At 42.8% G+C, this 25,028-nt stretch overlaps 1 protein-coding gene across 2 annotated transcripts in view; it reads right to left on the reverse strand.

The window, feature by feature from the left end:
• Positions 1-25,028, reverse strand: part of RSBN1L (round spermatid basic protein 1 like) — a 49,078-nt gene that overhangs the window by 6,938 nt on the left and 17,112 nt on the right. Inside the window, exons 3-7 of one of the 2 annotated variants that reach the window (XM_080575323.1) lie at positions 17,558-17,818; positions 17,175-17,239; positions 4,556-4,693; positions 4,225-4,367; positions 680-847 (exon numbers count right to left, since the gene is read on the reverse strand). In XM_080575323.1, coding sequence (XP_080431449.1) covers positions 680-847; positions 4,225-4,367; positions 4,556-4,693; positions 17,175-17,239; positions 17,558-17,818 — 775 coding nt within the window. Of the gene's footprint in view, positions 1-679; positions 848-4,224; positions 4,368-4,555; positions 4,694-17,174; positions 17,819-25,028 lie in introns of both variants that reach the window. The other variant, XM_080575322.1, reaches the window with a different exon arrangement.

Here is a 25,028-nt window from a genome sequence, read left to right on the forward strand (position 1 = left end):
AACATCATTCTCCCAGATAAAGGTCAGAAGTTCCTGAAAAACGACTCAGTTCTGAGCCAGGGAGGCCACGTGACTAGTTTTTGTTTTTTTATTTGACCAAAATGTAAACAACTTCTAACGAGACAGTTTCATTTCCTGAGTCACATATGGGAATTTCAGAAAGACACCAAGGAATATCACAGCCTCCGAGAGGATTCTTCTTATGGGACCTACCACATACAAATCAGGGCTGTAACAGCCATGCCTTTGAAGCAGAAGCATAAAGATTCACAAAGACAACAGACAACACAAAGAATTGCCAAAAGGTCTTTGTCCACACCTCTGATGCAAAAATTCCAGTCAATCTACATGTGCTGTTTAAAGCAAAACAAAGTGTAAAATGTTTTTACATCCAACGGCAATTTAGTTACAGCAACTCAGTTACAGCTATTAAACGGTCACGGCAAGGCATCTTTCGAGTTTCTTTCTAGTTTCAACCACACAGCAAAGCTGTAGCCCACCTAGCAGAGGGCAGACAAGCACATAGATAGAGGGGGAAAAAAATCCAATATCTATTAAGTCTTATCTAAATTTCTCTAACACTAGATCAGATTATTCAGTGCTCTGTCTGCTGATAATAAAGAGAAATTCAGGTAAATGTTTCTCTGACACCTAGCTGAGAGAGTCAATCAGCACATACCACTCTCCACAGTGCACAGCCTTCAATACTCCCACAGCAGCGGTAGTCTGGCGTTCAAAACCTTGTCCTATGTGATCTGCATGGGCTCGCGTCCGGTCTTCAAATAGCATTTCACGGGGTTCACTGGTTCGAGGTAGGTACTGCAAGTTTTTTATTTCATTGGTAGTTCTGTATAAGAAAAAAATAATACTAGTGATACGGAAATTTCCCTTAATTACTTCATTTCTACCCACAGCCAAGGCTGTGAGAATGTATAGTCAAATGAGAAAGACAGTAACACAAGACAAATAAAATACGCAATGAGCTAAGCAAAAACTCCAAACACTGATGCAATATTAAAAAAGTCAATCTCCTAAGCGTACTGAAAGACCCTAATGACTGTCTCACTCAGTTGCATGCCCTAACAAAGGGTCCTGGAGCTTCATTTGAGCTCAAGCCTGGGACTTCATCTTTGCCTGAGCCACGCTGTAAGAGCACTGGTCTTCAGCTGAGCTAACAGTACGTGTACCAGTGATATACCCTTCAGCTGTCTCTCAAGTAGTTTTTGATTGTTCAGTTTTCACCAGACAGCTGGAAAATGCATGTGCATATTTAGTTTCAGAGCTGGGAACGAGAAGCAGAAATAGATTATTTCTCCAGGGCTTAATGAACGTGGAACACACGACGCAGCGGGGAGCAGAGCCACAAGGCCACTTCCTGTCCAGCTACAGCCCACACTGCGTGCTGCAACATTTCCCAAGAAATGCTCTGCTTAGAACTGCAGGACAGCCACGGTTAGAAGGGACATCTGGAGGGTGTGCAGTCTGCCTTCCCCTGCTCAGCCACAGTGGGTTGCTCACGACTGCGTCCAGTCAGGTTCTGAGCATCTCCAAGGTCAGAAACCGCACAGGCTCCGTGCAGCCTGCTCTAGGGTTCAAGTGCCCATACTGTAAAGGTGGTCCTGATTCTTATTTTAAATAGAAAATCTTTTATTTCAGCTTCTGTCTGTTGCCTCTTGTCACGTCACAGGGCACTGCTGCAAACAGCTTAACTTACAGCCTTCCGTCAGTTGCTCATACTCATTGATGTGATCCCAACTGAGCCTTCCTTTCCCAAGGCTGCACCCCAGTTCTCCCAGCCACCCCCTTGCATGTCACCAGACCTGCTCCTGTATGGCCATGTCTTCAGCCAGCGAGCCCCAAATTGGGCGTGACATCCCAGATGTGGTTCACCAGTGCGCTCAGCAGAGGGCAAGAACTGCCTCCATCACTGCTGGCAGTGCTCTTCCCAACCCTGTCCAAGAGGCTGTTGCTCTGCTTCGTCAAAGGCACGCTGACAGCTCACGGCCAACTTGGCACTGACGAGGACCCTTAACTCTTTTCCTGTCAGGCTGCTTTCCAGTTGGGCTCCAGCCTGCAGAGCACAGGGTTATTCCTCACAGCTGCAGGACTCTGAACTTCCCCTCGTTGACCTCCTGAGACTTCTGCTGCCCTCATTTTCTCCAGCCTGTCAAGGGCCCTCTGCCTTGGCAGCACAATCCTCTTGTGCATCAACCACTCCTTCCAGCTTCTGTTGTCCACAAACTTGCTGAGGGTGTTCTCTGTCCCGTCATTAATTAATGAAGATGTCAACACCTTTGGCCAATGCTCTTCAACACCTGGAGTGCTGCCCTCCTGCTGCACCCTGTGCCGCTGATCCTTTGAGCACAGCAGTTAAGCTAGTTCTCAGTTCACTTCATTGTCTATCCATCTACTTTGTCCCTCATTAACTTGAATTTGAGAAAGTTATGGAAATAGGTGTGCTGTGTGGAAAGCCTGTCTGAAGACAAGATCAACACCACCCCTAGCACTCCCCTCATCCACCGAGCCAGTCGTTTAGTTGTGGAATAGAACTGAATCACAGAATATCCTGACTTGGAAGGGAGCCCCAAGGATCATCGAGTCCAACTCCTGGCTCCACACAGGACCACCCAAAAACCAGACCATGTGTCTGAGAGCGTTGTCCAAATGCTCCTTGAACTCCGTCAGGCTCGGTGCTGTGCCCACTGCCCTGGGGAGCCTGTCCCAGTGCCCGACCACCCTCTGGGTGCAGAACCTTTCCCTAACCCCCAGCCTGACCCTCCCCTGTCCCAGCTCCATGCCGTTCCCTCGGGTCCTGTCGCTGTCCCCAGAGAGCAGAGCTCAGCGCCTGCCCCTCCGCTCCCCTCGTGAGGAAGGCCATCATGCTGATAAGGCATGATTTATAAGGAATGATTTCCCCTCTATAAACCAAGGCTAGCTACTCCCAATACCTATGTTGTCCCTTAGTATTTCAAAGCAGCATCCTTCCAAGGGTCAATCTGAGGTTGACCAGCCTGCACTTGCCCAGATCCTGCTTCTCACCCCCTCTAAAAGATCAGTGATATTTGCTTTCTCCCAGTGCTCGGGAACCCTTGCCAACTGCCGTGACCTTTCGAAGGTCATTGAGAATGTTGAGAATGGCCTTGCAATGACACTGGCCAGCTCCCACAGCACTTCTGGGTGCATCCTGTCAAGCCCCCATGGGCTTGTGAATGTCTCATCTATGTAGGTGGTCCTTAATCCAGCTCTCCTCCCCTGAAGGCAGGCAGTCCTTGCTCCAGACCTTCCCACTATCTCTGGGACCTGGGAGCCCTGAAGGCCAATCTGACCAGTAACGAGCAGGGCAAAGAAAACTCCCAGTACCTTGGTCTTTTCTATGTCTTTTGTCTCTAGGACCTTTGCCCCATTCAGCAGACAATCTAAGCTTTCCCTACAATTTCTTTTCCTGCCCATATACCTGTGGAAGTCCTTATTGCCCTTCGCATCTTGCCAAATTCAACCCCAGATGGACTCTGGCTTTAAACTGCATCCCCCTCCATGGTCACTGTCTGTATACTCCTCCTAAGGCATTTGACCTTGCTTCCAGTTCTTGTCCCCTTCCTTTCTGTACTTGAATTTTGAGCAAGAGAGCTCCAAAGACATCATGTAGCTTTCAAGTTCTGCAGAGGACATCCTCACTCTTAAGCTGGTACTTACACCCAGTAACGCAGCAAAGTGTAAATGTTTAATTTAATTTAAATTCTAACATTTAAACTAAACATTAAATTTTTAACATTTAATGTTGCACGTGTCACCTTCCTGACGAGAGAGAAGCTCTTGTCCCTTGAGATCTTTAAAGATTCTGATCATGTTTAAGAGCAGGGGTGTTAATACCTGTCTCCTAGCATACATCAGCAGTTTGCCTACTTGTATTTCTCTGCACTTTTCACCTCGCTACATTCATTGCACAGGGGAAGCAAGGAACATTTAGGCTGCTCTGTAACCTTAAGTTCTTAGTAAAGTTCTAGAGAGAACCAGCACCCTACTTGGCCAGACAGCAAACAATTAAAAAAACAAAAACATCACCACCAATAACAACTCTTACAAAACAAAGCAACTTAAAAGTATGTATTTTAACAAGATTTACAGAAGTTCACAGTAAGATAAAATATCAACCAACAAAAGGTTTGGGATAAAGTGAATTTTCAAACTAACCAAACACTCATCAAGGAAAATATTTCAACGTACCTCTTCCTTTTGAAAGGTGACTTTGGCATGTCAGCCACAGGGATCATCTGTTCTCCCGGACGTACCCACATAATGGGACCATCATCACTGTCTTTACGACTCTCTAACTTTAAGCTAGAAAGCGTTCCCCATGGCAGTGTACACTAATGGGAAATACAAGGCACAATTTTTAAGTGAGTTCCCTTTTTTTAAGCAGCCTTTATCTGTTACAATGAAAACATTTATTAAGCAACTCAAATATCTAAGCGAGTATCACAGTACTCTCACTTTATTACAAGAGTACTAGAGAGCGTTGTCCCCCTTCTCCCACCCTATTCCCTTCTGTCCTTACTTTTAAGAAGGGTGATTCTTCCAACATATCAAGGAATTCAGGAAAGTAATCCCCCACTTCCTCATCAACTGCTCCAACCAGGCTGATCTGTCTCATTGGGCCAGCTCTATACGTACCATGAGAGTATGTTCTTTTTACCTACAAGTAGAATATGACAGTAAAAGTTACACCGAGGTCTCTACCGCTCAGTCTGCATTCAATCTTTAATCTGCAAAGTCTGCATTCAAACCTTTAATCTCCGTGCTTATATTTTCTGATTGATATCAAGTCCTACACAGTCCTCATTGTACTCAAGATTATTGAGCTCAGTTACTACGGAGTCATCACCGAAGACAGAAGCTCTCATTAAAGATGTATGACAACTATCTTCTATATTTTAAAGTCTGAAAGTAAGATGGAGTAAATATTGCCTTTCAAGAAAATAATATTCCAAAGGTAGCAACTGTGAAAGACTACTCAAGCATGTTCTACTCAGTTAGTGATAAATCAGCATTCTTACCTGGATTACCCGATCTGCAAATTTAACTCAAGTCTGAGTTTTTACTTTTTCCTCTAAGAGTCATGCAGCGCCCTGAGTTGCAACTAAATAAACTCTAAGCAATTCTGCTGATCACCCTCTCCAGTACAGCCACCACGTGAGCCCATTAACTGCAACCAATTATCACGGTGAAAACAAGGCCCAAGTAGAGTTGGTGCAGGAAGAGATAGAAAGACAACCATTCCTTCATTTTTCTTGTCTTCTGCTCTCCTCCCACTTGAAGGGCCGTAACATTCAAACACCTTTTTAACAAAAATCTTATTTTAACCATGAATAGGAAAAGCACTATATTTAAAATAAAAGCAACACAACTTAAACTGATCTGCCATAAGTGAACAAACTACTTAAGCGTAAGTGATCAGGGCCACTTTCTCTTAAGCGTCTGATTCCCCATTTAACAGGCTGAACACAGCAGTATCATCAGATGAAATACGATCAGAACAGAGGGGAGAGCAGATGGATTACGGCACAAACCAGCAAGGCGTTTTTCCCTTGCACTGCATCTCTAGACATTCTGCATGCAAAGCAAGCAAGCGAGAACACAAAAAAGATACAGGGAAAACAGTTAATGGAGTACAACGGAACTATGGTCCTCAGCCAAAAGACTACTCGCATTTCCAGAGCTCTGTTAACTATGACGATGAGGAGGGTAATTCGCAGCAGTTCCAGAAAAGACGAAGTCATGCAATATGGATCAACACTGTGCCCTTCTTAGAAGCTAGAAGGATGTACCAAGATGCCTTCCAGAAACTAAGAACCAAACCCTCTCCTTCATACCCCCCAGGCCACGGAGGACTAACTAAAAGGAGGCCTTCACAAGATGTCTGAGCTGATGTAACAGCAAGCCAGAGCCACGCTGAAAAGAGCAGTACTGCCAGAAAGCAGCATTCCCCTATTCCCCAAAATCCGTAGTCATACATTCCTGCAGCTCTTTTGCACTGACACCTGGTGATTTGGTTGTAAGTCCTCAGCAAATACCCAGTTCTGCTGAATTTCCACCAGCTCGGCCCATGGGGGTGTCTGCCCCGGCACCAAGTGACAGCAGGATAAGGAAGGGACACAGCCTGTTTCATTAGTGGCTTACTGCACATCAATTCCACAGTACCCAGAAAAAAATACTTTCTAAAGCTACAGCTAGCCACAAATTTGTCAGTTTATAGACAAACGTGATGTGTAAATGGATCGTTCTTCTCCTAGCATAAGTATTTAGCGTGCTTAGCATTCTACCAGTCCTGGCCAGGACAAGAAGCTGCCACGTACATCTACACCCCTGATTTTTTTTTATTATTATTATTTTTTCCTTAGGAAAGGAATATAAGTTAGACCATGAAAATGAATGCCTGGCCAGAAAGAACAAGAGGCAGCCTGACAGAGGAGGCAGCTGGTGGCAGTGAGCATCATCTTCTGCAGCAGCCATCTCCAACTGCTCATCCTTTTCCACTGCCTTTTCCTGCAGCAGCAGACGTGGTTGGTCTCTGCTTCAAAGCTGCCAACAAGCAGAAGATGACTTCCAGCTGCCCTTGAGAAACTGCTCTCTCATCTCTCCCATGGACTGGGCACAAACAGAACAGCTCAGCTGGAAGGGACCATTCTAAGACCATCCAGTCCAAAAGTAAAACGAAACCTCTTAAAACAGCAAAATACGGATAACCTACATATAAGCACAGCAGCGTGAGATAAGACAGCAATGTTTTCTCACTCTTTCCCATCACCATCTTTTTGCTGGTTTGTTCATAGGACGAGTAAAATTACCCTATATAATTCTGAACTCTCAAAAACAATGTTGATATACTAAAAATGGAGTGATACATCAAGTTCTATACATGAAGTTGTCATTAAGTTGTGCATCGACCACAGACCGTGATTATACCAGTTCCATACACCTTTCACGTGGTAATCCTCTGAAGGTGATTTTACTGAACCACAGTGAACACTGAACTCTGTTACAAATTTGCTCAAACAGCTGGAACAATCTAAATCCAGAATAAAAGAAGGGATCACTGACATGTAGTTTTTCTATCTTACGGTCAACAGGAATGAAATCACACTCACAGAAAAATCAACTAAAAAGCAGTATAATAGAAAACACAGGAGAAACAGGTAGATAGATGTAACTGAACCACTACAACAGCCTAACGTCTTTCTTCTCATTTAGCATAAATTTGAAGTATGTCACCTAAAAATGCACAAAAGGATCCTGTGTCAATCTCTCACATTAAGAAAATAGAAAGTTATGACAGTAAAACCACCCCTCCAATCAGAATTAGTAAAACTTGAGAATTAGCTGCTTCTGTGACTAGCATTGCAAGAACTGATTGTTTTTAGTATAACTTAATTTGCTCAGTTTTAAGTAAGAATTTATTAAAAGTATTTTAGCAAAAAAGCAAATATTTTTAGCATAAAAGCCTTGCTGTCCCAAAGAGCCTGAAAAATAATACTGAAATTCTACTGAAAAAATACCACTGATATATTTGAGCATTATTATTCAATAAATTGGAAGCACCTTAGACACTATCTTAAAGGCTTCCCATTTTCCGTGTGGAAGATACACAAACTGGAAGCAGAAGTCCAGAGAAACCAAACCTTTTAAGGCTTCTTTTTCTAAATGTAAACTAGAGCACATCACAACTGAATCCTTATGTTGAATAAAGTACTTTTTTCCATCCAAATATCTGATTTTTATGATTTTAATGGTTTAAAGGTCTTCCAGTTTTTCAGCTTTAAAAGCAGGATGTCTGGAAAGAAGTCAGCATACAACGGTGCATCATAAGAAAGAACACCAAAAAGAAGAAATAACCACTGAACCCAAAATAATTTCAAGGAACCCACAAAGAAAGCTCCACCAAACAACAAAAACATTAAGTAACCATAAAAATAAGCTGGGACATCTAGGAGAATAGCAGGCTTTCATTTCAACACAAGTGCACAAGCAATGCACTTACAAATTTGCACCTTAGAACGAAGAACAACCCAGCCTCACGGTCACTGTTATTGTGCTCATTCTGCTAACTCAGCAGCAATAGCCAGGAATGCCTAGGAGTCAATGTCGTGTTCCTTCTTACTTGGTACGCTTGGAAAAGGTGCCCAAAAGGCTTTCTGTTTCTTGCCACCTCTTTTCAAATCCTTGAAAGCTTACATGTGTTTCCGTTCCAACTTGCACTGAAAATAATACCCTAGAATTACTCTGAGCTTAAAAATACTTGCAAATCTGCTTGCTTTTAAAGCCTATGTACTCCTTAAGGGTTTTTTTTAGTCAGTTTTTGCGATCAGGTTAAGACACCTTGACAGTTTTATGATTTTTAGAAGGTTATTCATTATCACCAAAGCTTTAAGTTTTAGGAGATGCACCCCAGGGCTTCTTATTGCAATACAGTTCTACCAGCGTCCTTTTACCACTGCAGTTAGTGCTGTCACTTCACATTGCAGCTGAATTCCTCAAATAACACAGGATGGATACGCCAACAATTTAAAAGCAAGATGACCTATTATTCTGTACTCCACTGACACAGAAACAGTGAAGCAGTTGATAAAGAATCCCAAAAATGAATTAAAGAATAATGTCAATTAGCTACCTTCGTGGAAAACAACCTTGTCAAAGCAAAGTAGCAATTACACACTTGTAACTTGAAAGGACCTGCAGCAAGGTTCAGTCTCAGATTCTCTCCAAGCTGCCAGTACAGAGCTCTGGGGCTTTGTTTAATTTGTTTGTTGTTTTTTTTCCCCCGTCAGCACAGAATATCCCAATCAGAAAGAGCAACATGTGACTGTCATTGATAGCTGTTGGCTAAAACTGTCAAAAAGCAATCCTCTAAGGTAACTCTTTTCTAAGCGTAAAACAAACAAGCATGTGTGCAGATTAAGTCATTCCGTATGAACTGATGCTGTTCAATGCCATTAAATAAGTGAAACAATTTTCTGCTTTGAAGACAAGCTGCCGTCATCCAAAGAAGCCTTAAGAGTTTTACAGATTACTTGATAAAAAACAATGGTGCAACACATATGCTTTAACGAGCTAAAATTCAGTATTTTCATCGTCCACAAGAGGAAAAAAAGATGCATTTTGGGAACTCGTGTAGCAAACAGGTACTAGTAACCTTTAAAACTTCAATAACTAACCAAATGAAGAGCTTTCGACTGAAAACAAAATTTTACTGAAAGCTACTGAAGCAACTAAGACATGCTCCAACAAAGAATTCCTATGACCACAGAACCCATGAAATTAACAATATATGAAAACAGAAGTCTTTAAGGATAAGAAAATTAAATAGTACCCTATTACTTCAGATTTCTGTTAGAGAGAAGCGTTTTCAGAAAGTCCCCTCAAATATTAGAAGAGCCAGAGTATTTTCAAGCAAATAGGATTCCACAAATCAGAGTGAACAGCAAAAACATCTCCCCAAAAATAAACTTGCAAGAACTGAACAAGGAGGACAGCAAAGGGAAGATAATACTAGAATTGCTTGAAGGAGACCTGGAATGGGGAAAAGAAAAATAAAAGTTCGAGATGTCCAGAACTGTGAGGAAAAAAGCAGAGCCACTGATCTGAGGAGACTACACAATCATGAACCATCAGAATCACGCCCCTTGCATTATTTCCTTTAAAACACTTATGCTGTTCTCTGCACTATCTGAATATCCACTGTCTAAGCACAGTTAACGCAGGCAACATGGAATAAAGGACTTCAGAAAGGGGTGGGCAAGGAGGAGTCAAGTTATTTCCCTGAAGCAGCAAACTGCCTGCTGTCATGGAACAGGCTGACGGCGTAGTCCTGCCCTCGCCCTTGAGCTACCTCTGGTGCTGTATAGTAATATAATTTGCTGACTTAGCAACAAACCCAATCACTCAGGAGTTGGCTAAGTTTTCTGCTGAGTTAACAAGACACGTTGGCTCACTGTGAGGTCCGAGAAGCACCCCAGCTTGGCACAAGAACACACAAGTGGAAGCAGAAAGCAAGGACATTCTCCTTCAGCAGCAGCAGGTGCTAGATGGACTCTGACAATTTGTAACCGCACACTGGGTAGTGTAAAACATGGGCTACTTCCCCCAAATCGAATAGGCTTCATGAGGAGGACCCTCACTTATCCTGGAGCACCAAGGCAGTTCACTGAAAGAGAAGCAATGCTGTAATAAATCAGCGAGAACCTACAACGCATTCTTCAAATCTGTAAGAGGATAAACATGTCACCTTAAAGAAACAGGTGGTAAGGAAAGCAAAATAAAAACTGGAGACCACTTAGTCCAGATTTAGTTTCCACAGAGAAGAAGAAAAACATAAGCACATTAGCTAAATGTCCAGAAAATATGATAAAAGATGAGCATGTAATAAATACGGACATGTCAAAGAACAACCAAGCCACACAATCCTTTCTTTCCACAACAGGATAGGCTTTTTCCAAAGACAGAAACATGGTATAGTAACAGCAAACAGTGAACAGTTTTCCCTCTTCTGTATTCAAATAAATATCAACATGAAAGGCCCTATGCTGTGGTATTCAGGAAGGATCCCTCCTCTGAACACGACTGTTTGCGGTTTCGCCCAGCAGGCAGCTCAGCACCACGCAGCTCTTCACTCACCCCCTAACTGGGGTGGGTGGACAGGGGAGAGAATCAAAGAAGGTAAAACTCAGGGGATGAGATGAAGACAGTTTAATAGGGCAGAAATAAGGCACAATGACAATAATAAAGTGTACAAGACAAGCGACGCACAATGCAAATGCTCAGCACCCACTGATGGATGCCCAGCCAGACCCCAAGCTGCAGCACCACCACCCCAGCCAACCCCCCCCAATTTATTGTCTAGCATGACACCATGTGGTATGGGGCATCCTTCTGGTCAGCCTGGGTCACCTGTCCTGCTTCTGTCCCCTCCCAGCTCCTTGTGCACCCCCAGCCTCCTTGCTGGCAGGGCAGCACGAGCAGCAAAGTCCTTGGCTCTGTGTGAGCGCTGCTCTGCCACAGCTAAAACATCGGTGTGTTATCAGAGTTATTCTCATCCTAAATCCAAAACACAGCAAGGTAACAGCTACTAGGAAGAAAGTTAGCTCTATCCCTGACAAAACCAGGAGAGTATCCATCCCTTATTCTGTATCATCCGTGTCATGCTTAGGTCCCGTGCTTTCCAATGCATCCCACAGTCACCACCGCCTTTTTTGCGTGTTGATAGATACACACAGATATCATGCTCCCTTGGTCTATGGAGCATCCCCCTAAAGGGTCTGTTGGCTTCGTTTAGTTCATAAGTTCAGGCTCCATCTGTCATAACAGTCCTTCGGGGCAGGAGAGATGGCGTGTGGTATAGGATTGGCACATGCTGAAGCCAGGGCTGGTTCCGTCAAAATCCATTTTTCGTTAATCTGTGTGATTCTTACTGTAATCCCATTGACATGGCATGTATCAGCTCGGGATGGCATACATAACTGCACAGCAATTAACATCGTACAGATCAGACCATTTGCTGTTCTTGCCCAACATCAAATCCCCGAGGCACACACCAGAATTCCCCATTCTTCCACATTACCCACCAAGTGCACCCAGGTCCCTGAGCAAAAGCAACCCCACGGATGGGTCTGCCTTAGCCCAGGGCAGGAGTAGCCCAGACTGCCTTCCCCAGCATATCCCTTATGTGCACTGCGGGGACTTGATCCCCTTCTACAGCACGTAACAGGCTTGACTGGGCAGGGTCAGATTGATCGGCAGATCCCCTAGTGCTGACTAGTGTGTATCCCAATGTTTGGGTGTCCCAGCACCCATCACCTTCAGTGTAGTCTTCAGCAGTCCATTGCATCATCACTCGATTTTCCTGGAGGCTGGTGCATGACAGGGGATGTGATACACCCATCCGATGCCGTGCTTTTTGGCCCTGGTATCTATGAGATTGTTTTGGACATAAGTCCCACTGTGACTCAATTGTTTCTGGGGCGCCACGTTGCTCAAAGACTTGTTTTTCGAGGCCCAGGATGGTGGTCTGGGTGGCGGCAAGGGGCATGGATGCGTTTTGTTTCCAGCCATCCGGTGGTTGCTTCCACCATGCTAAATACATGGTGCTAGCCAGGGCGGGTTTGTGGGACTGTGATATAATCCTCCTGCCAGGCCTCCCATGCTGATATTCCAGCCACCACCCTCCATACCAGAGGCTTTAACTGCTCGCCTCACTTAACAGCAGCACATTTCACAATCACAGATAACCTGTGCAATAGTGCCCGTGGTCAGGTCCACCCCTCAATCACGAGCCCATCTGTATGTTCCATCTCTGCCCTGATGGCCCGAGGTGTCACGGGCCCACTGAGCTGTAAATAACTCACCTGTACGTTGCTAGTCCGCGTCCACCTGAGGCACTTCAATCTTAGTGGCCTGATCCACCTGCTGGCTGTTTTTTGACAGCAGCCCAACTCTTGGGTACATGAGCATCTACACGGCATATGTTTACGGACAGGTTCTCTACATCTTGCCACAACGCAGCAGCCCAGATGGGTTTGCCCCTGCACTGCCAGTTGCTCTGCTGCCATTGCTGCAACCACCCCCACAGGGCATTTGCTACCATCCATGTGTCGGTACAGAGATAGAGAACTGGCCCCTTGTGCCTTTCAGCAATACCCAAAGCCAGCTGGATGGCTCTCACTTCTGCAAATTGGCTCCATTCACCTTCTCCTTCAGCAGGCTGTGACACGTCCTGTAGGACTCCATACAGCAGCCTTCCGCCTCCGACGCTTCCCCACAATACGACAGCAGTGAACAGGGCATATTGCTTCTCATTTTCTGGTAGCTTCTTGTACAGCGGGGCTTCTTCAGCACGGGCCACCTCCTCCTCTGACGATATTCTGCAATCTTTGCCTTCTGGCCAGTCCACGATCACTCCCAAGATCCCTGAGCAACTGGGGTTTCCTATTCGAACCCATTGTGTGATCAGAGGGAAAGCAGAGAGCTGTATCAGATATCTGTACATGGAATTGCGTATGAAAATAAAAAGCTTAGCAGGAGCTAAGGAGCTCACAAACTGCCCTGAAAAAGGCAGGAGTAGACAACCAAGAGCAGTCACTTGAAGCAATCCTCTCGTGCTCCTTGACAATAACATGCCAGATGGACACTGGCCACTTTCAGTACCCTATTTTACAAAAAAAAAAAGGCTGACTGAATAGAGTAAAGGGAGAGCATTAAGACTGGTAAGTGTACGACACATCCTGGTAGGCTAAAATAGCTAACATGACTTGACCTGGAGAGGAGGTGAGGGAGCTGGTAAGTGATCTTCAGACACAGAGAACACTAGGAGAAAAGCATATGCTGTTTGCCTTGTCCACTGCTGATCAGAATAAAAAGCCTAGCAGGAGGATTGAGATAAGAACAAGAAAAGACTGTTCAACAGATTCCCCTGGGAAACATGAAATCACCCTGAGACCTCCAGCAAGCACATCAGACACGCATTAATCAGATAAGGTTTAAAATACTCAAGTCTTGGCTTGAAACACTGGAATTTTGTATAGCTCAGTTTCTTCTACTCCACATGTACCAGTAAGTTGTCTCTGATTTTTCCTGCGTTTCAGCCTTATCCCGCTCTGCTAAGCATTGTTACTGTCAAATCTTGAAGAGTGTGAGCTGTGGGGTTTTAGCAAGACACTAAAAATGTACACTTAGCCAGCATGAAGACACAGTAATAGTTTCAAGATGTGCCTCAAGAGCACATAAAATGCTTATCTGAAGTGATGTAAGCTGCAAGCAGGTGGCAAAAGCTGATTCTTTGTTCTCTGAAATGCTCGTAACAACTTGACAAGTAAGATTCACAGCTGTGAGGTAACTGATGCAGCTCTGCAACCTACAAAGATGAATGAACCTAGGGACGTACCTACAGCACAGCCTGAAAGAGCGACTTACAGGATACAAGGACACCCATAATAGTTCTATTTTGCCTAGCTGTAGAAACAGTCTGACACTGAGACCATTCACAGCAACAGAACTGTCACATCAACTAAAAAATTAAGAATTTATTCATGAGCACTTAAACATAGGTGCAAGACCCGTGACTGGCAACTCCCCAGTTCCCCTTTCCCCAAAATTTAAAAGCTAACTCTGATGAGATGATCAATTCCAGCTGATGCTTCCCTCTCCTGTACCCACTGCAACTTCTCTCACGTTTTTCCCCATTTCTAATCTCCCACCAAGTGAAAACGTGTTACACTTATAAGCAGTAAAGAAGAAAAGCTGAGAGGACTTTTTCAAGCCTGTAACTGTGAGGCCAGTATTTCAGTTGCAGTTAGCAGGACCCCAGCTATTTTAATCCCATTATCAGAACTCACTGTGGAATCTGCCTGATAAACAACCACCAAAACTCATCTGCCACAAAGCACGAATTGGAAGCTTACTGAATAGCACTGAAATAATCAACTAGAAAAAAAACACGCACCTCTGATACAATACAATATGATACCTTCTGCTTCAGGCTTAGCTCACTCCTTTCCATTGACTTTTTGGAAATGTACATTTTAAGATCTCTTTAAATAGATTTTAGGTTTGTCAGACCGATTGCACACACTACAAAGATCTCAAAAATGCTCCAGAACTTCATTTCCGAAAGTGAGCCTCGTTCCAGTGTTTTAGCTGAAATTAGCAAAGCAACAGCTGTGTTTAAGGCTAAAGAAGATTGAGATAGGTAGTCAAAGCAAACCAGATAAACTGAAGTGTATGCATACAACTGCTAGACACTGGACATGCAGCTCAGAACAACATGGAGCACAGCGGTACAGAGCTTGTCCAGTGCAAGAACAGAAAACTACATTTAAAGTGTCATGAAAACGCACTGCAACAACGTGTAAGAATCCCTTCAAGATCCACAGAGAACTCAAAGACAGAAAGTATTATCAATCTGCATAATTAAGTAACAAATTACATAACCACTTAGTACTTTTTTTTTTTATAAAGTTAAAGGCAGAAAACCAAGAAACAGGTAATTGATAACCAATGAATCAAATACACAAAATGAAAAAATGCAGCTGAAGGTTAAACGCGCAACTCTCAATCCTCAGATTTCAAGAGGTCCTGCTATACGTGGAAAATTACCTCCCTGACACAGCACCACTAAGAGCACTAGATTCTTACACTCCTTCCTAAACATCTTTCCTACCAGCTCCAGTCAAGGAGGAGAACACTAAGCTAAGCAAACCTTTCAGCTGCAGCAGCCCACCTGGTCACACACAGACAGAATAAGATTGAAAATAAGGAAAAATAAAAGCAAGAGCTAGCAAATCAAGACAGTGATTGAAATACTCCAGGACACTGATGCTGTACAGAAGATGATGTGAAGTCTAGTGTATGTCTATATAAGTTATACACACTACGCCCGTTATGTTACCGAAAATGTGTAAGGAGCCAAGCATTTTCCGTCAGGCAAATTCAGACAAGTGATAAAATACTACAAAAACATGCTGAAAAACTGAAAGAAAGAAAAAGGAAAAATATTTGTCTGAAGGCTTTGTTCTGGTAAAATACACAAAGTTGATTTGAATACTATAATACAAAGTTTGGCTTCTTTCACCTGCTACATTTTCTCTTCCTGTTCCTCCTTCGCACAATAGGAAATGATAATCTCAAAAACCAATGACCACAGGATTGATTTAACTATGGATACTGATGTCAAGTTCACCCATCCTTTCAGTAAGTAGTTCCGGTTTAATTCACAAAATCAAGTTTAGGCTTTTCTTAAGTATCTTTAAGACAGATGACAGCACAGTTCTGCCCCCATTAATGCTGCCCCAGACACCAGGTTAGACTTACAAACACACACGGACAGATCCAGCTTCCTTCTGTGCAATGACCTAAGATGGAAGTGCTCTGGATAGCTCCCCGTAACACATTCTGCGAGTTTCACCATTAAGTAACAATTCAGCTTGCAGACTGAAAGACTTTAGTAGACTTATTTTATAGAACATTCTTATTCCATGGCAGTAGACTTCTTTAAACCAGGCTTTAAAACAGGGCTGCAAATGTTCTCTTGTAGCAACAATACAGTTCTGCATATGCTTGCAAGGTAACACATGAAATTTATCAATAGATGCAGTAGTCGTCTATGCAAATATTTACGTAAAGAAAACAAAAGCATACTTTTCATCAAAAAGATGACAGTATAACTTGAACTCTTGGTAATTGTCTAAAAAAAATGAAGACTAAAATAGTTTATAAGTGTTCCAAATTGCATTTAATGCTCACAAATAGGGATCTATTTCTACTCAAATTAAACAGGTGATTGTGATCTAAAGGTGATAGACAGAAAAACAGGATTGAGTTTCTTCATAACGCTAACAGATTATCTGTAAAGGCTTTCCATAATACCCTCCTCACCAAGGCTGCAGTCTAGGAAAGTTAGAATTTTTCCCCTAAACTTACAGGACCTGAAATACATTACTGTTGTAAATATTTACATCTTTCACAGCACATTAATAAATACCAGAGGTGACATTTAACCAGTAGTTACCATTACAGGATTATACAATCATTTCTCCATAGAAAATAAAATAAGAAATAGATTCAAAAAGATGCCTGCCATTTTGCCACATAACTGCTCGAAAGAGAATACAACTAACCAAGGGCAAATGCAAATAAAGAAGGATTAAATTAGTATTTGTTAACCACTGTAAAGTTCTCCTTTAAGATTGGATTTAGAAGCCTCAAGCTACAAATTACATTACTCAACTGTGCCCTACACAGGTTTTTATGTATACTATTGCTCTAATGTATTAAAGTACTTCAGTTTTATGAAGATCCTAATACAGATGAGCTATGGTTTAGACATCCAGATAGCCACAGTTAAATCATTTTAACCCTAAAACATAGTTAAGCTTTAGCTCCAGAAACAAATCCAAAGAGAACTACGTACACAAGCATGCAAACATTTTCCCTCCCCCAGAAAAAGCAACTTCTCGGGTAATATGCTCCTTCTCTTTAATAACGCAGAACCGACTTATTAAACAACCGTGCTTCTAGTCTTCTGCTTCATCTACACAGCACTGCTAATAGTAAATGTGTTCTAAAAAAACCATTCACAGTTGTTTGAAACCATAATATGACTTTAGAAAGTAAAATGTATAACCTCTTACCTGAGCATGAAAATTTGACATAGTCGTTGTCTCTATATCTTTCTTTCCCAAAATCTCCATTTTCACTGGCGAATTGGGAAAATTAAATGAAAAGTAGTCTAAAAAGTCAGGTAAATAAGTAGCTGCCCCATGAACAATACCCATTACATAGTAAGCTGCACAGTTTTCATTTTCACTAAAAACCAGACCCACAAACTCTTCTGCAAATCTCTCCATCTCCACAGGAGATAAGTGGGAGAGTTCATTACTGTAGGCATGGATAACTGATGCACCTCCGTTAGGCTGGTGCTCAATATGAATCAGCTGTTTGAACTCCAATGTGTCCAACCTTTTGAGTTTATTTTGAACCCGTGGCTCCTTTAACGAGACAAATGGAAACTCACTGTTCTCTGGTATCATGGACTCACAGTCCTTCTTGGGATCCATATTTTTCCCATTGAAATCCTTAAGATGATCATCTATGATGCCTTTGGCTTCCTGATCCTCAACATCAGAAACCAGTCCTGAGCAGATGGTCTGAATGGATTTGCTGTACATTTTTGGGCGCTTCCTCTTCTCATTCTCTTTATGTTTCTTTTTCTTTTTCTTCTTAACCTTTTTAATCTGTAGCTCTTCCGCATTGGTTTTTGGTTTTTCCTTCCCAGCTGTTGAGAGGAAAAAAAAGATCTCTTAAGCACCTTGACATACAAAACACTTGTTTAGAGATCAGGATTAAGGATACCAAAGCACTCATCAAAAGGCACACGGAGAACACCACCAAGTTTCAGTGAACACATCTTATTGAAAAGAGTAGACACCTGCCATAATCATGCTACAACTGAAAAGTAATCTACAGGGGGAAAATTAAAAACACAGAAAACAAGTTGGCTAAGGCTGCTTTTATAAACACAGTCCATAACCACACTGTCTAACTGGTCGTCAGTAACCACTAAACCGGAAAGTTCAGGCATTACGTGACAGCTGTCAACAAGCACTGCCAAACAAGGGGTTTATAAACAGTCAGTGAACATAAACCATCAGCAAGCTGTTGGCAAATGTTGCTGCCAGGACCTACCTCATCACAGGGCTTTACGCAGTCATTCTTCCAGAAACAAAAACAAGTTTTGTTGAAATGCATGTGGAAACACCTAAAAACTGACCACTGAGTTTGTTTTCTTTAAAAAAAAACTCACAACCCAGTAACTAGCTCAAAGCTGACTTTCAGTTTAGCTTGCATATTAATGTAAGACATAAGGGGCTAAGGCTAAGAGTACTCATTTGCGGATGCTGTGTTCAAGTGATTCCCAAGATAAACATCCTCCTTTCTTTTCAAGTGTTTTTCTTCTAGTGCTCGGGAGGAGATGGGTGGAAGAGTGGATGGCAAGTAATAAGTGGGGTAACTGACGTGTCAGTGTCACGACACTGCCCTGAGGTCTAGTGGTTGATATCATCTCATTTCATGATTTGATAAAACCAAATTACTTACCACAGTAGAGCACAAAGTTACATTCACAACCAGCAATTCGAGATTAGCAGGTTTAGACACCGAAGTTTAGTGAAGCATTGCAATTACATACACAACTTGTAAGTAATCTCAAATCACACCAGTTAGATAGCACGCTCATTTTCAAGCCAGTCTCTACTACTACGCTGCAGTAGACTGATTTCACCTTGCAATCCTCAGACCAAGTAATTCATAAAAATAGTCTTTAAAAAGTAAAAAGGAAAAAAACATTGAAGATCACAACCGCTGGTGTAAGGAATCACACATTCTTGGTAATTAAGAGGCTTGGATCTGGAATATGCACAGATGCTGGAAAGGACAACAAGCAAGAGGCTTGCCTCCGAACCTCCCAAGGTTCACAACAGCAGCCACACACCTCTGGGGTTTCTCAAGCACGGGCAGGCAAGCCAGTTCTCACTGGCTTCTATTTGCTCATCTCGTGGGGGAAGAAGTGCCCTGAGGTCACTCGTTCCTTATTTAGCCTGAACAAGGAAGTGGGCGCTGGGATTTCCTAACCTAATCCACTCAGTTGAGAGCTACAAAGACTCCCCTCTAAATCAGATTTAAACGTAGCACTCTGTGAGCACATCATCAGTTTTAGGTAACTAAGTTCAACTGCCAAAAGGCACAGTGTGCTCAAGAAAATCTGTCTTTTGAGCAGGCTCAATTTAACGTAAAAACAGCACGGCCCTTTGCAGCAATACTACTTCACCTGGTAGATGCAACAGTCACCACTTCACAGCTGTCTTCCTTCTGCCACAGTTTAAATCTATCAGGCATGGAAAGAACAGAAAGAGCAGCAAGACACATACAGCCAGCTACCTAATCCTTACTGAAATCCCCAAAAATAAGTCATCAAGGATGCCAGCGTACCTGGGGAAAGTGTCATTACCTGACATATCAACTACCATTCACATTTGGTGGTATTGCAATGGTGCCATGATGGTACCACTTTCAGGTGGGGAAAACAAAGCCAGGAAAGGCTTAGGACAGTTCCACACCATGTACTACCAACCTGGCAGCCTTTTTCCACTCCTCCCCTCTGCAACCACACACAACTAGAGAGGATCCAAAAGCCAACAGGTACTGCTAACTCTTAAAAGCGGTTTAACGTACTATTTTAAAATTATTTTTACTCTACACATGAGAATTCGTTGCTATACTGAAGGATACAGAAAGAATCCCAACATTACACCAGTTTGGAAGTAGAAAATAAGGAGTCCCAGCACTGAATGCCAAGTGGGGCTGGAGGAAGCAGGTATCGCCTGCCCACCTACTTCACTTGTTCTCATCCGGAGCCCCGATCTTTCACACTAGTAACTCAGATCCCAGACTTAATGCATGACAGGGAAAGGATGGAAACGTGCATTATCAGAGTTACTATCAGCAGTAATATCATTTGCAACCCAATACATCAACTTTTTAAGTTAGAGCACATAGCAAACGGCTTCTTGCTTTGTCATACTTGAGCATTTCCATTATCACCAAAAACACCTTAAAACCAAAGAGATTGTCACCTATATGTCCTTGCTAAACACCCAGCTCCTAAGTTACATTTCAATTAGTAATAATGGAAAGCAAAGTATTTGCATAAAATGTGTATGAATCTGTATCTCTGCAAAGCTACCTCAAAAATTGCAGACTTCTATTTCTACAGTACAAGAAAAATCTTATTTCCTCTTTCAACCTGTCCCATTCCCTGCCTTTGATTATAGCTTCTGAGAAGTCTTTCAATGTAACAATCAATTTCATTCAATTCCCCGTCATGCGCCATGTTTCTTTAATCCATCACTTAATGTATTTCAGAAGCTATACAAACAAGGATTTGTCAGGTTACAAAAATTCAGGAAACCGCAGTGCAATGAGCAAAGCTGAGCCTCAGAAGCAGAGATACCTATAAAACACACAAAAACAGAAGATCACTGTAATATACACAATCAGAGTCAGACACACTGGATGTAAATCAGCACATTAGATCAAGCTCTTATCATTTGGTATCTTACTCAACGTATCCAAAAAGGTTCACACTCACACCAGCTGTAAAAACAAGCTTTCATTATCCTGGTATACACCTATGTAAGTACTCAAAACCTTCTTAAGAGGGATTACGCTAAAGCGTTTTTGAAGTGAAGAACATTTATCATTCTGTGTTTGTTTTCACACCACCTCCATGAAGCTTTCAGAAGCAAAGAAAACGCTCTTAGCCCCAGGATAAAAATAATAATTCTCCTAGTATCCAACACAGTTGTCCTTCCAGCTTTTGGGGAGATTTTCTGTTCAGCTCCAAGTACAAATACACACACACACACCACGCAGCAAAAGAAGTTGAATTTTTAGGTGGAAAAAAATCCACACAAGGTACAACCAAATTCCCTGCACACCAAACCCAAAGCTTGAACTTTTTAATATAACATTTAAGTTACGTAATTTCTCAGCCTGCCTTTTTTTTTTTTAAAAAAAGGCAACATTTTTGTGCACTTAATTGTAATATCATGGATCAAATCACAATTTCTTCCCTCTGTCCTTTACAAAAGCACCCACACACTCACTGCACAGTGCCTGTTCCTGCTACTTGTCTTGACATCAAGATACGCCCAACTTTTCAGTATTTGTGTTCAATTATTTTAGCATGCAGTTAAAATTTTGCTGAGGAATACAAACACCAAATGGAAAACAATGATTTCTTGAACAGAACTTCGAAGAAGAATGCGGCATTTTTTTAGCCTCAGGCTTCTCCTCTGCTGAATTTCAAAGATCCAAAAGTAGGTGTTTCAAGTAGATGGTTAAAGCTACTCAGAAGTTGCAAAGACCTCTACAGCAAGGGGAATTAGTTTGCTGAAATACTGTGATTGCTATCAGCAATGCCCAGTGAAGTACTTTCATCTTATCTTTTTTTGCATTAGCTGTGGAGAGGAGCAGAACACGCTCAGTCACTCCTGTGCTGCACGTATAAAAATGCTTTAAAGCAAAGTGTGTTGCTTCTTCCAAAAGCGATGGTGCTTCTCTGACACCTGACTAAAGGAGAGCTGAAAAAAGCAGTTGCATGCAGTGTCTCCCTAGCACATTAATCAAGATGTCTCACAGCAGACGATATCAAATTTGGTAAAAACACAGTAATCCAAAAGGCAAAATAAAGATCCAAACACTAAGATATCCAAACTATCTTTGGTTTAAGCAAGACCTGGCAGCAGCAGTACAGCTTACAGCCAGTGCTAACTTATTTCACCTCTCTAGAAGTTGCTATCAAGGCAATCTCTCACAACCCAAAGCCTTCAGGACACGCGTTTGAGTCTTCACCAGCAATCAAAACAAACGTGTGTACATACAGACACAGAACTGCACAGTCTAGTGCCAACCAAGACATTACATATTTTGAAGTTCATGGCATCTTCTGTCTCTGCATATTCTGAGATGCATCTGAACGAGCACAGCTACTGAAACACCTATACACAAAACAAAAAACTTTTTCCACTGCATGAGTCAAAAACACGATTCAGAAGTAAGTTTCACTAGTGCTTCAGAGAAGTCTTTTACTTAAAGTACTTAAGAATGAGCAGTAAGGGAGGATATGGAGGAATGGGATGGGGGAGGACAATTCAGCACTTTTTTCCACAACCTTTCCCCTCATCCGGTGTTAAAAACCACAATGAGCTCATGCTTTATACTGGGGTGCAAAAGACTGAAGAACAGCAAAAATTTGAATTTCACTTCTGCTTATATTTGGCTAGCAATATCTGCATGAGGATGGAGCTTGAACTGTATTTGTAACAAAATGAGAAGAGTGGAAATCCATCCACGTATTCATCCTGCCCATGCACTCACTCAGCAGTAACAGAACTCCCTCTGGGTACGTTTTTAGCCACCTTCTATGCAAATCAGGCTTTACATTACACAAACACAGGACAACCAAAATAACCCACAAAACTAACCCACTGCAAGCATCTGCATGGGAGGTAGATCTTGTAAAGAGGCTCCGTGAACTTACTGAGAACAGTGCCACAGTATCCCTGACCCACAGCGCAGGACCTATGGACTGGACTGAAATTCAGAACTGTTGGAATTGTCCACAAATAATCCCATGCACCGTTATTATTACATGATACTTGTTTGTGATTTAAAACTATGCTAGCCAGCCTTAATTTTGGTAACTGCAAGTTGACTCCTTCCAAGTGTGAGCTTCTATAAAAGAACTTGAAGTTACCTAAAGCATCCTGCTTTGTCCATGAGCTCATTTATTTGCAGCTCCACATTAGCAGCAGCCACCGAGCTCTTATTTTATTTGACTGTCTCAACTAGAGCAGCATTTCAATTTTGGGGTCACAGCCCCCATAGGTAGCAGCCAGGGGCAGGAGGTACTGCAGGAACTTCAGAAAAACATTCCCAATGAGGTTCAGTTGCTCCCCCCGCAGTTTTCTGGCTGACTGCTAGTAGCAGCAAGGAACAGCCATTTATAACTGCAGGCAGTCATTCAAGTCAGCTTTCACTTCCCCGCTTTGGGAGAAGTCGGTCAGCAGGATTGAACAGAGCTGCGCAGCACTTGGTGAGGGGCAGGACACAGAGGAAGGGCCATCGGTGCAGAGGAGCCTGAGCAGGGACCACATTTTCTGGATTTATTTCAATTACACCGAAGGATTGAAACACAGCATCTCACCGCTCGTTCTATGGCACAGGAGAAGTCACAGAAATATCAAGCAGCCACTGGCATGCTGCTTGTTCTGCAGCAAAACATCCGCCTGGCTACTGCTGCCAGCAGCTGCAAAATGTTATTTAAGTCTTTGGCTCCATCCTGTACCAACTATCTCCTATGGCAGTGCTCCTGAGACGCAGTCCCACCTTGCCAACCAAATCCAGGGCTCAGGTGCCTTCTGCCATCCTCACTGCAACTCAGACAAAAGCTACTGGCGTTAGGAATTTATTACAATTCAGCTCTGCTCGATCTCTTCAGGCTGAGTCTTCAAAGAGTAAACACAGAAATCCCACTTCAAACCACAGAAACAGAGATGAAGTATCCCCCTCTGTCTTTCAATGAACTCAAAGTTCATAGCCACAAGCAACTAAGAAGTAGCTTAGAACTGGAGCAGCCAAGAGCCCATTCACTGACCAGTAAATAAATAAAACATGCAGTCAGAGAGCACTAGGACAAGGATTATTGGAGGCACAGCCACTTACAGTAGCAAAAAAAGACAAAGAAAACCCCACAGCACCCAGCACACGAATGAAAAACCTTTCAGCTCTTACAAAGACTCGCTCATTCCAGCCAAATAGTTAAACAGATGACAGAATTTCATATTTCTATTTTACCATTATGTATTACAGTTTTCTTTCATATTATGTAATGAATATGGTTTAATATAGTAATGCAGCGAGTTAATGAAAACCCTTACTAAATAATTCAGAAGGCTTAAAACAACGGAAGGAATTTGAACAGACAGAGTGCACACAGGCACTCCACGGTTGAGGAGAATGACCACCATCACCTGCTGACAGGTGGGAAGCTAAGAGGCCGTGTGCTGAACGCACACACGGCTTCCAGGTGTCTCAGTACACAGCCCAGGCACCAAAGCAAGCAGCAGGAGTAAACGGAGAACTGACAGCTATCGTGTTCTAGTCAAAGGCTTGAAAGCTTGAATATTAAGCATCAGAAAAGTCTGTGAGGATAAAATAATTCTGTTTCAAGTTGTCTCAGCCCTCCTGGGAACAGTTGCAACCACCTTGAGAACAACTGCTCAAGATTTTCAGAAAATGAAGCTTGCAAGCACGCAAACACAGGATGCAAAGTAAGTGTGTGCGCTGATGCACACCGAGTTGTACCGTGCCCAGCTCAGTAAGGAAACCCTTACCCAGCAGTGCCTCCCAGGAAGATCCTAACGCGCTTCCTCCTACACCCTTTCCAACAACTGCATTTTATCATGGAAGCTTCACTGGGATGTTGTAAGATGAGAAGAAACTTACAAAGTGATAAAATATAAACCTTTATTTAAGTTCTTCTAGAACATCCTGAAGAGACAGTCTGCAAACAGGCTCTGGACTCTGGTCACCTGAGTTACTGCATTAAAAACACACGGGTAACTGTTAAGCTACTATTCTACATATTTTACAGAAGTATAAAGAACGCAGCAAGCTATTCGTCTTCCCACTGCTGGAGTCCAATCCCCTGCTCAAGCAGGGACACACAGAGCCACTCAACCAGGACCACATCCAGGTGGCCGTGGGAAGACCTACAAGATGGGAAACTCCACAACCCCCAGGAGCAACCTGTGCCAGTGCTCCATCAACCGCAGAGTAAAGAATCACTTCCTGACGTTCAGAGGAAACCTCCTGTTTCCGTTGGTGCCCACCGCCTCTTGTCCTGGCATTGGGCACCGCTGTAG

The sequence above is a fragment of the Anser brachyrhynchus genome, assembly GCF_964034855.1.
Source record: "Anser brachyrhynchus genome assembly, chromosome: 1".
Taxonomy (NCBI): domain Eukaryota; kingdom Metazoa; phylum Chordata; class Aves; order Anseriformes; family Anatidae; genus Anser; species Anser brachyrhynchus.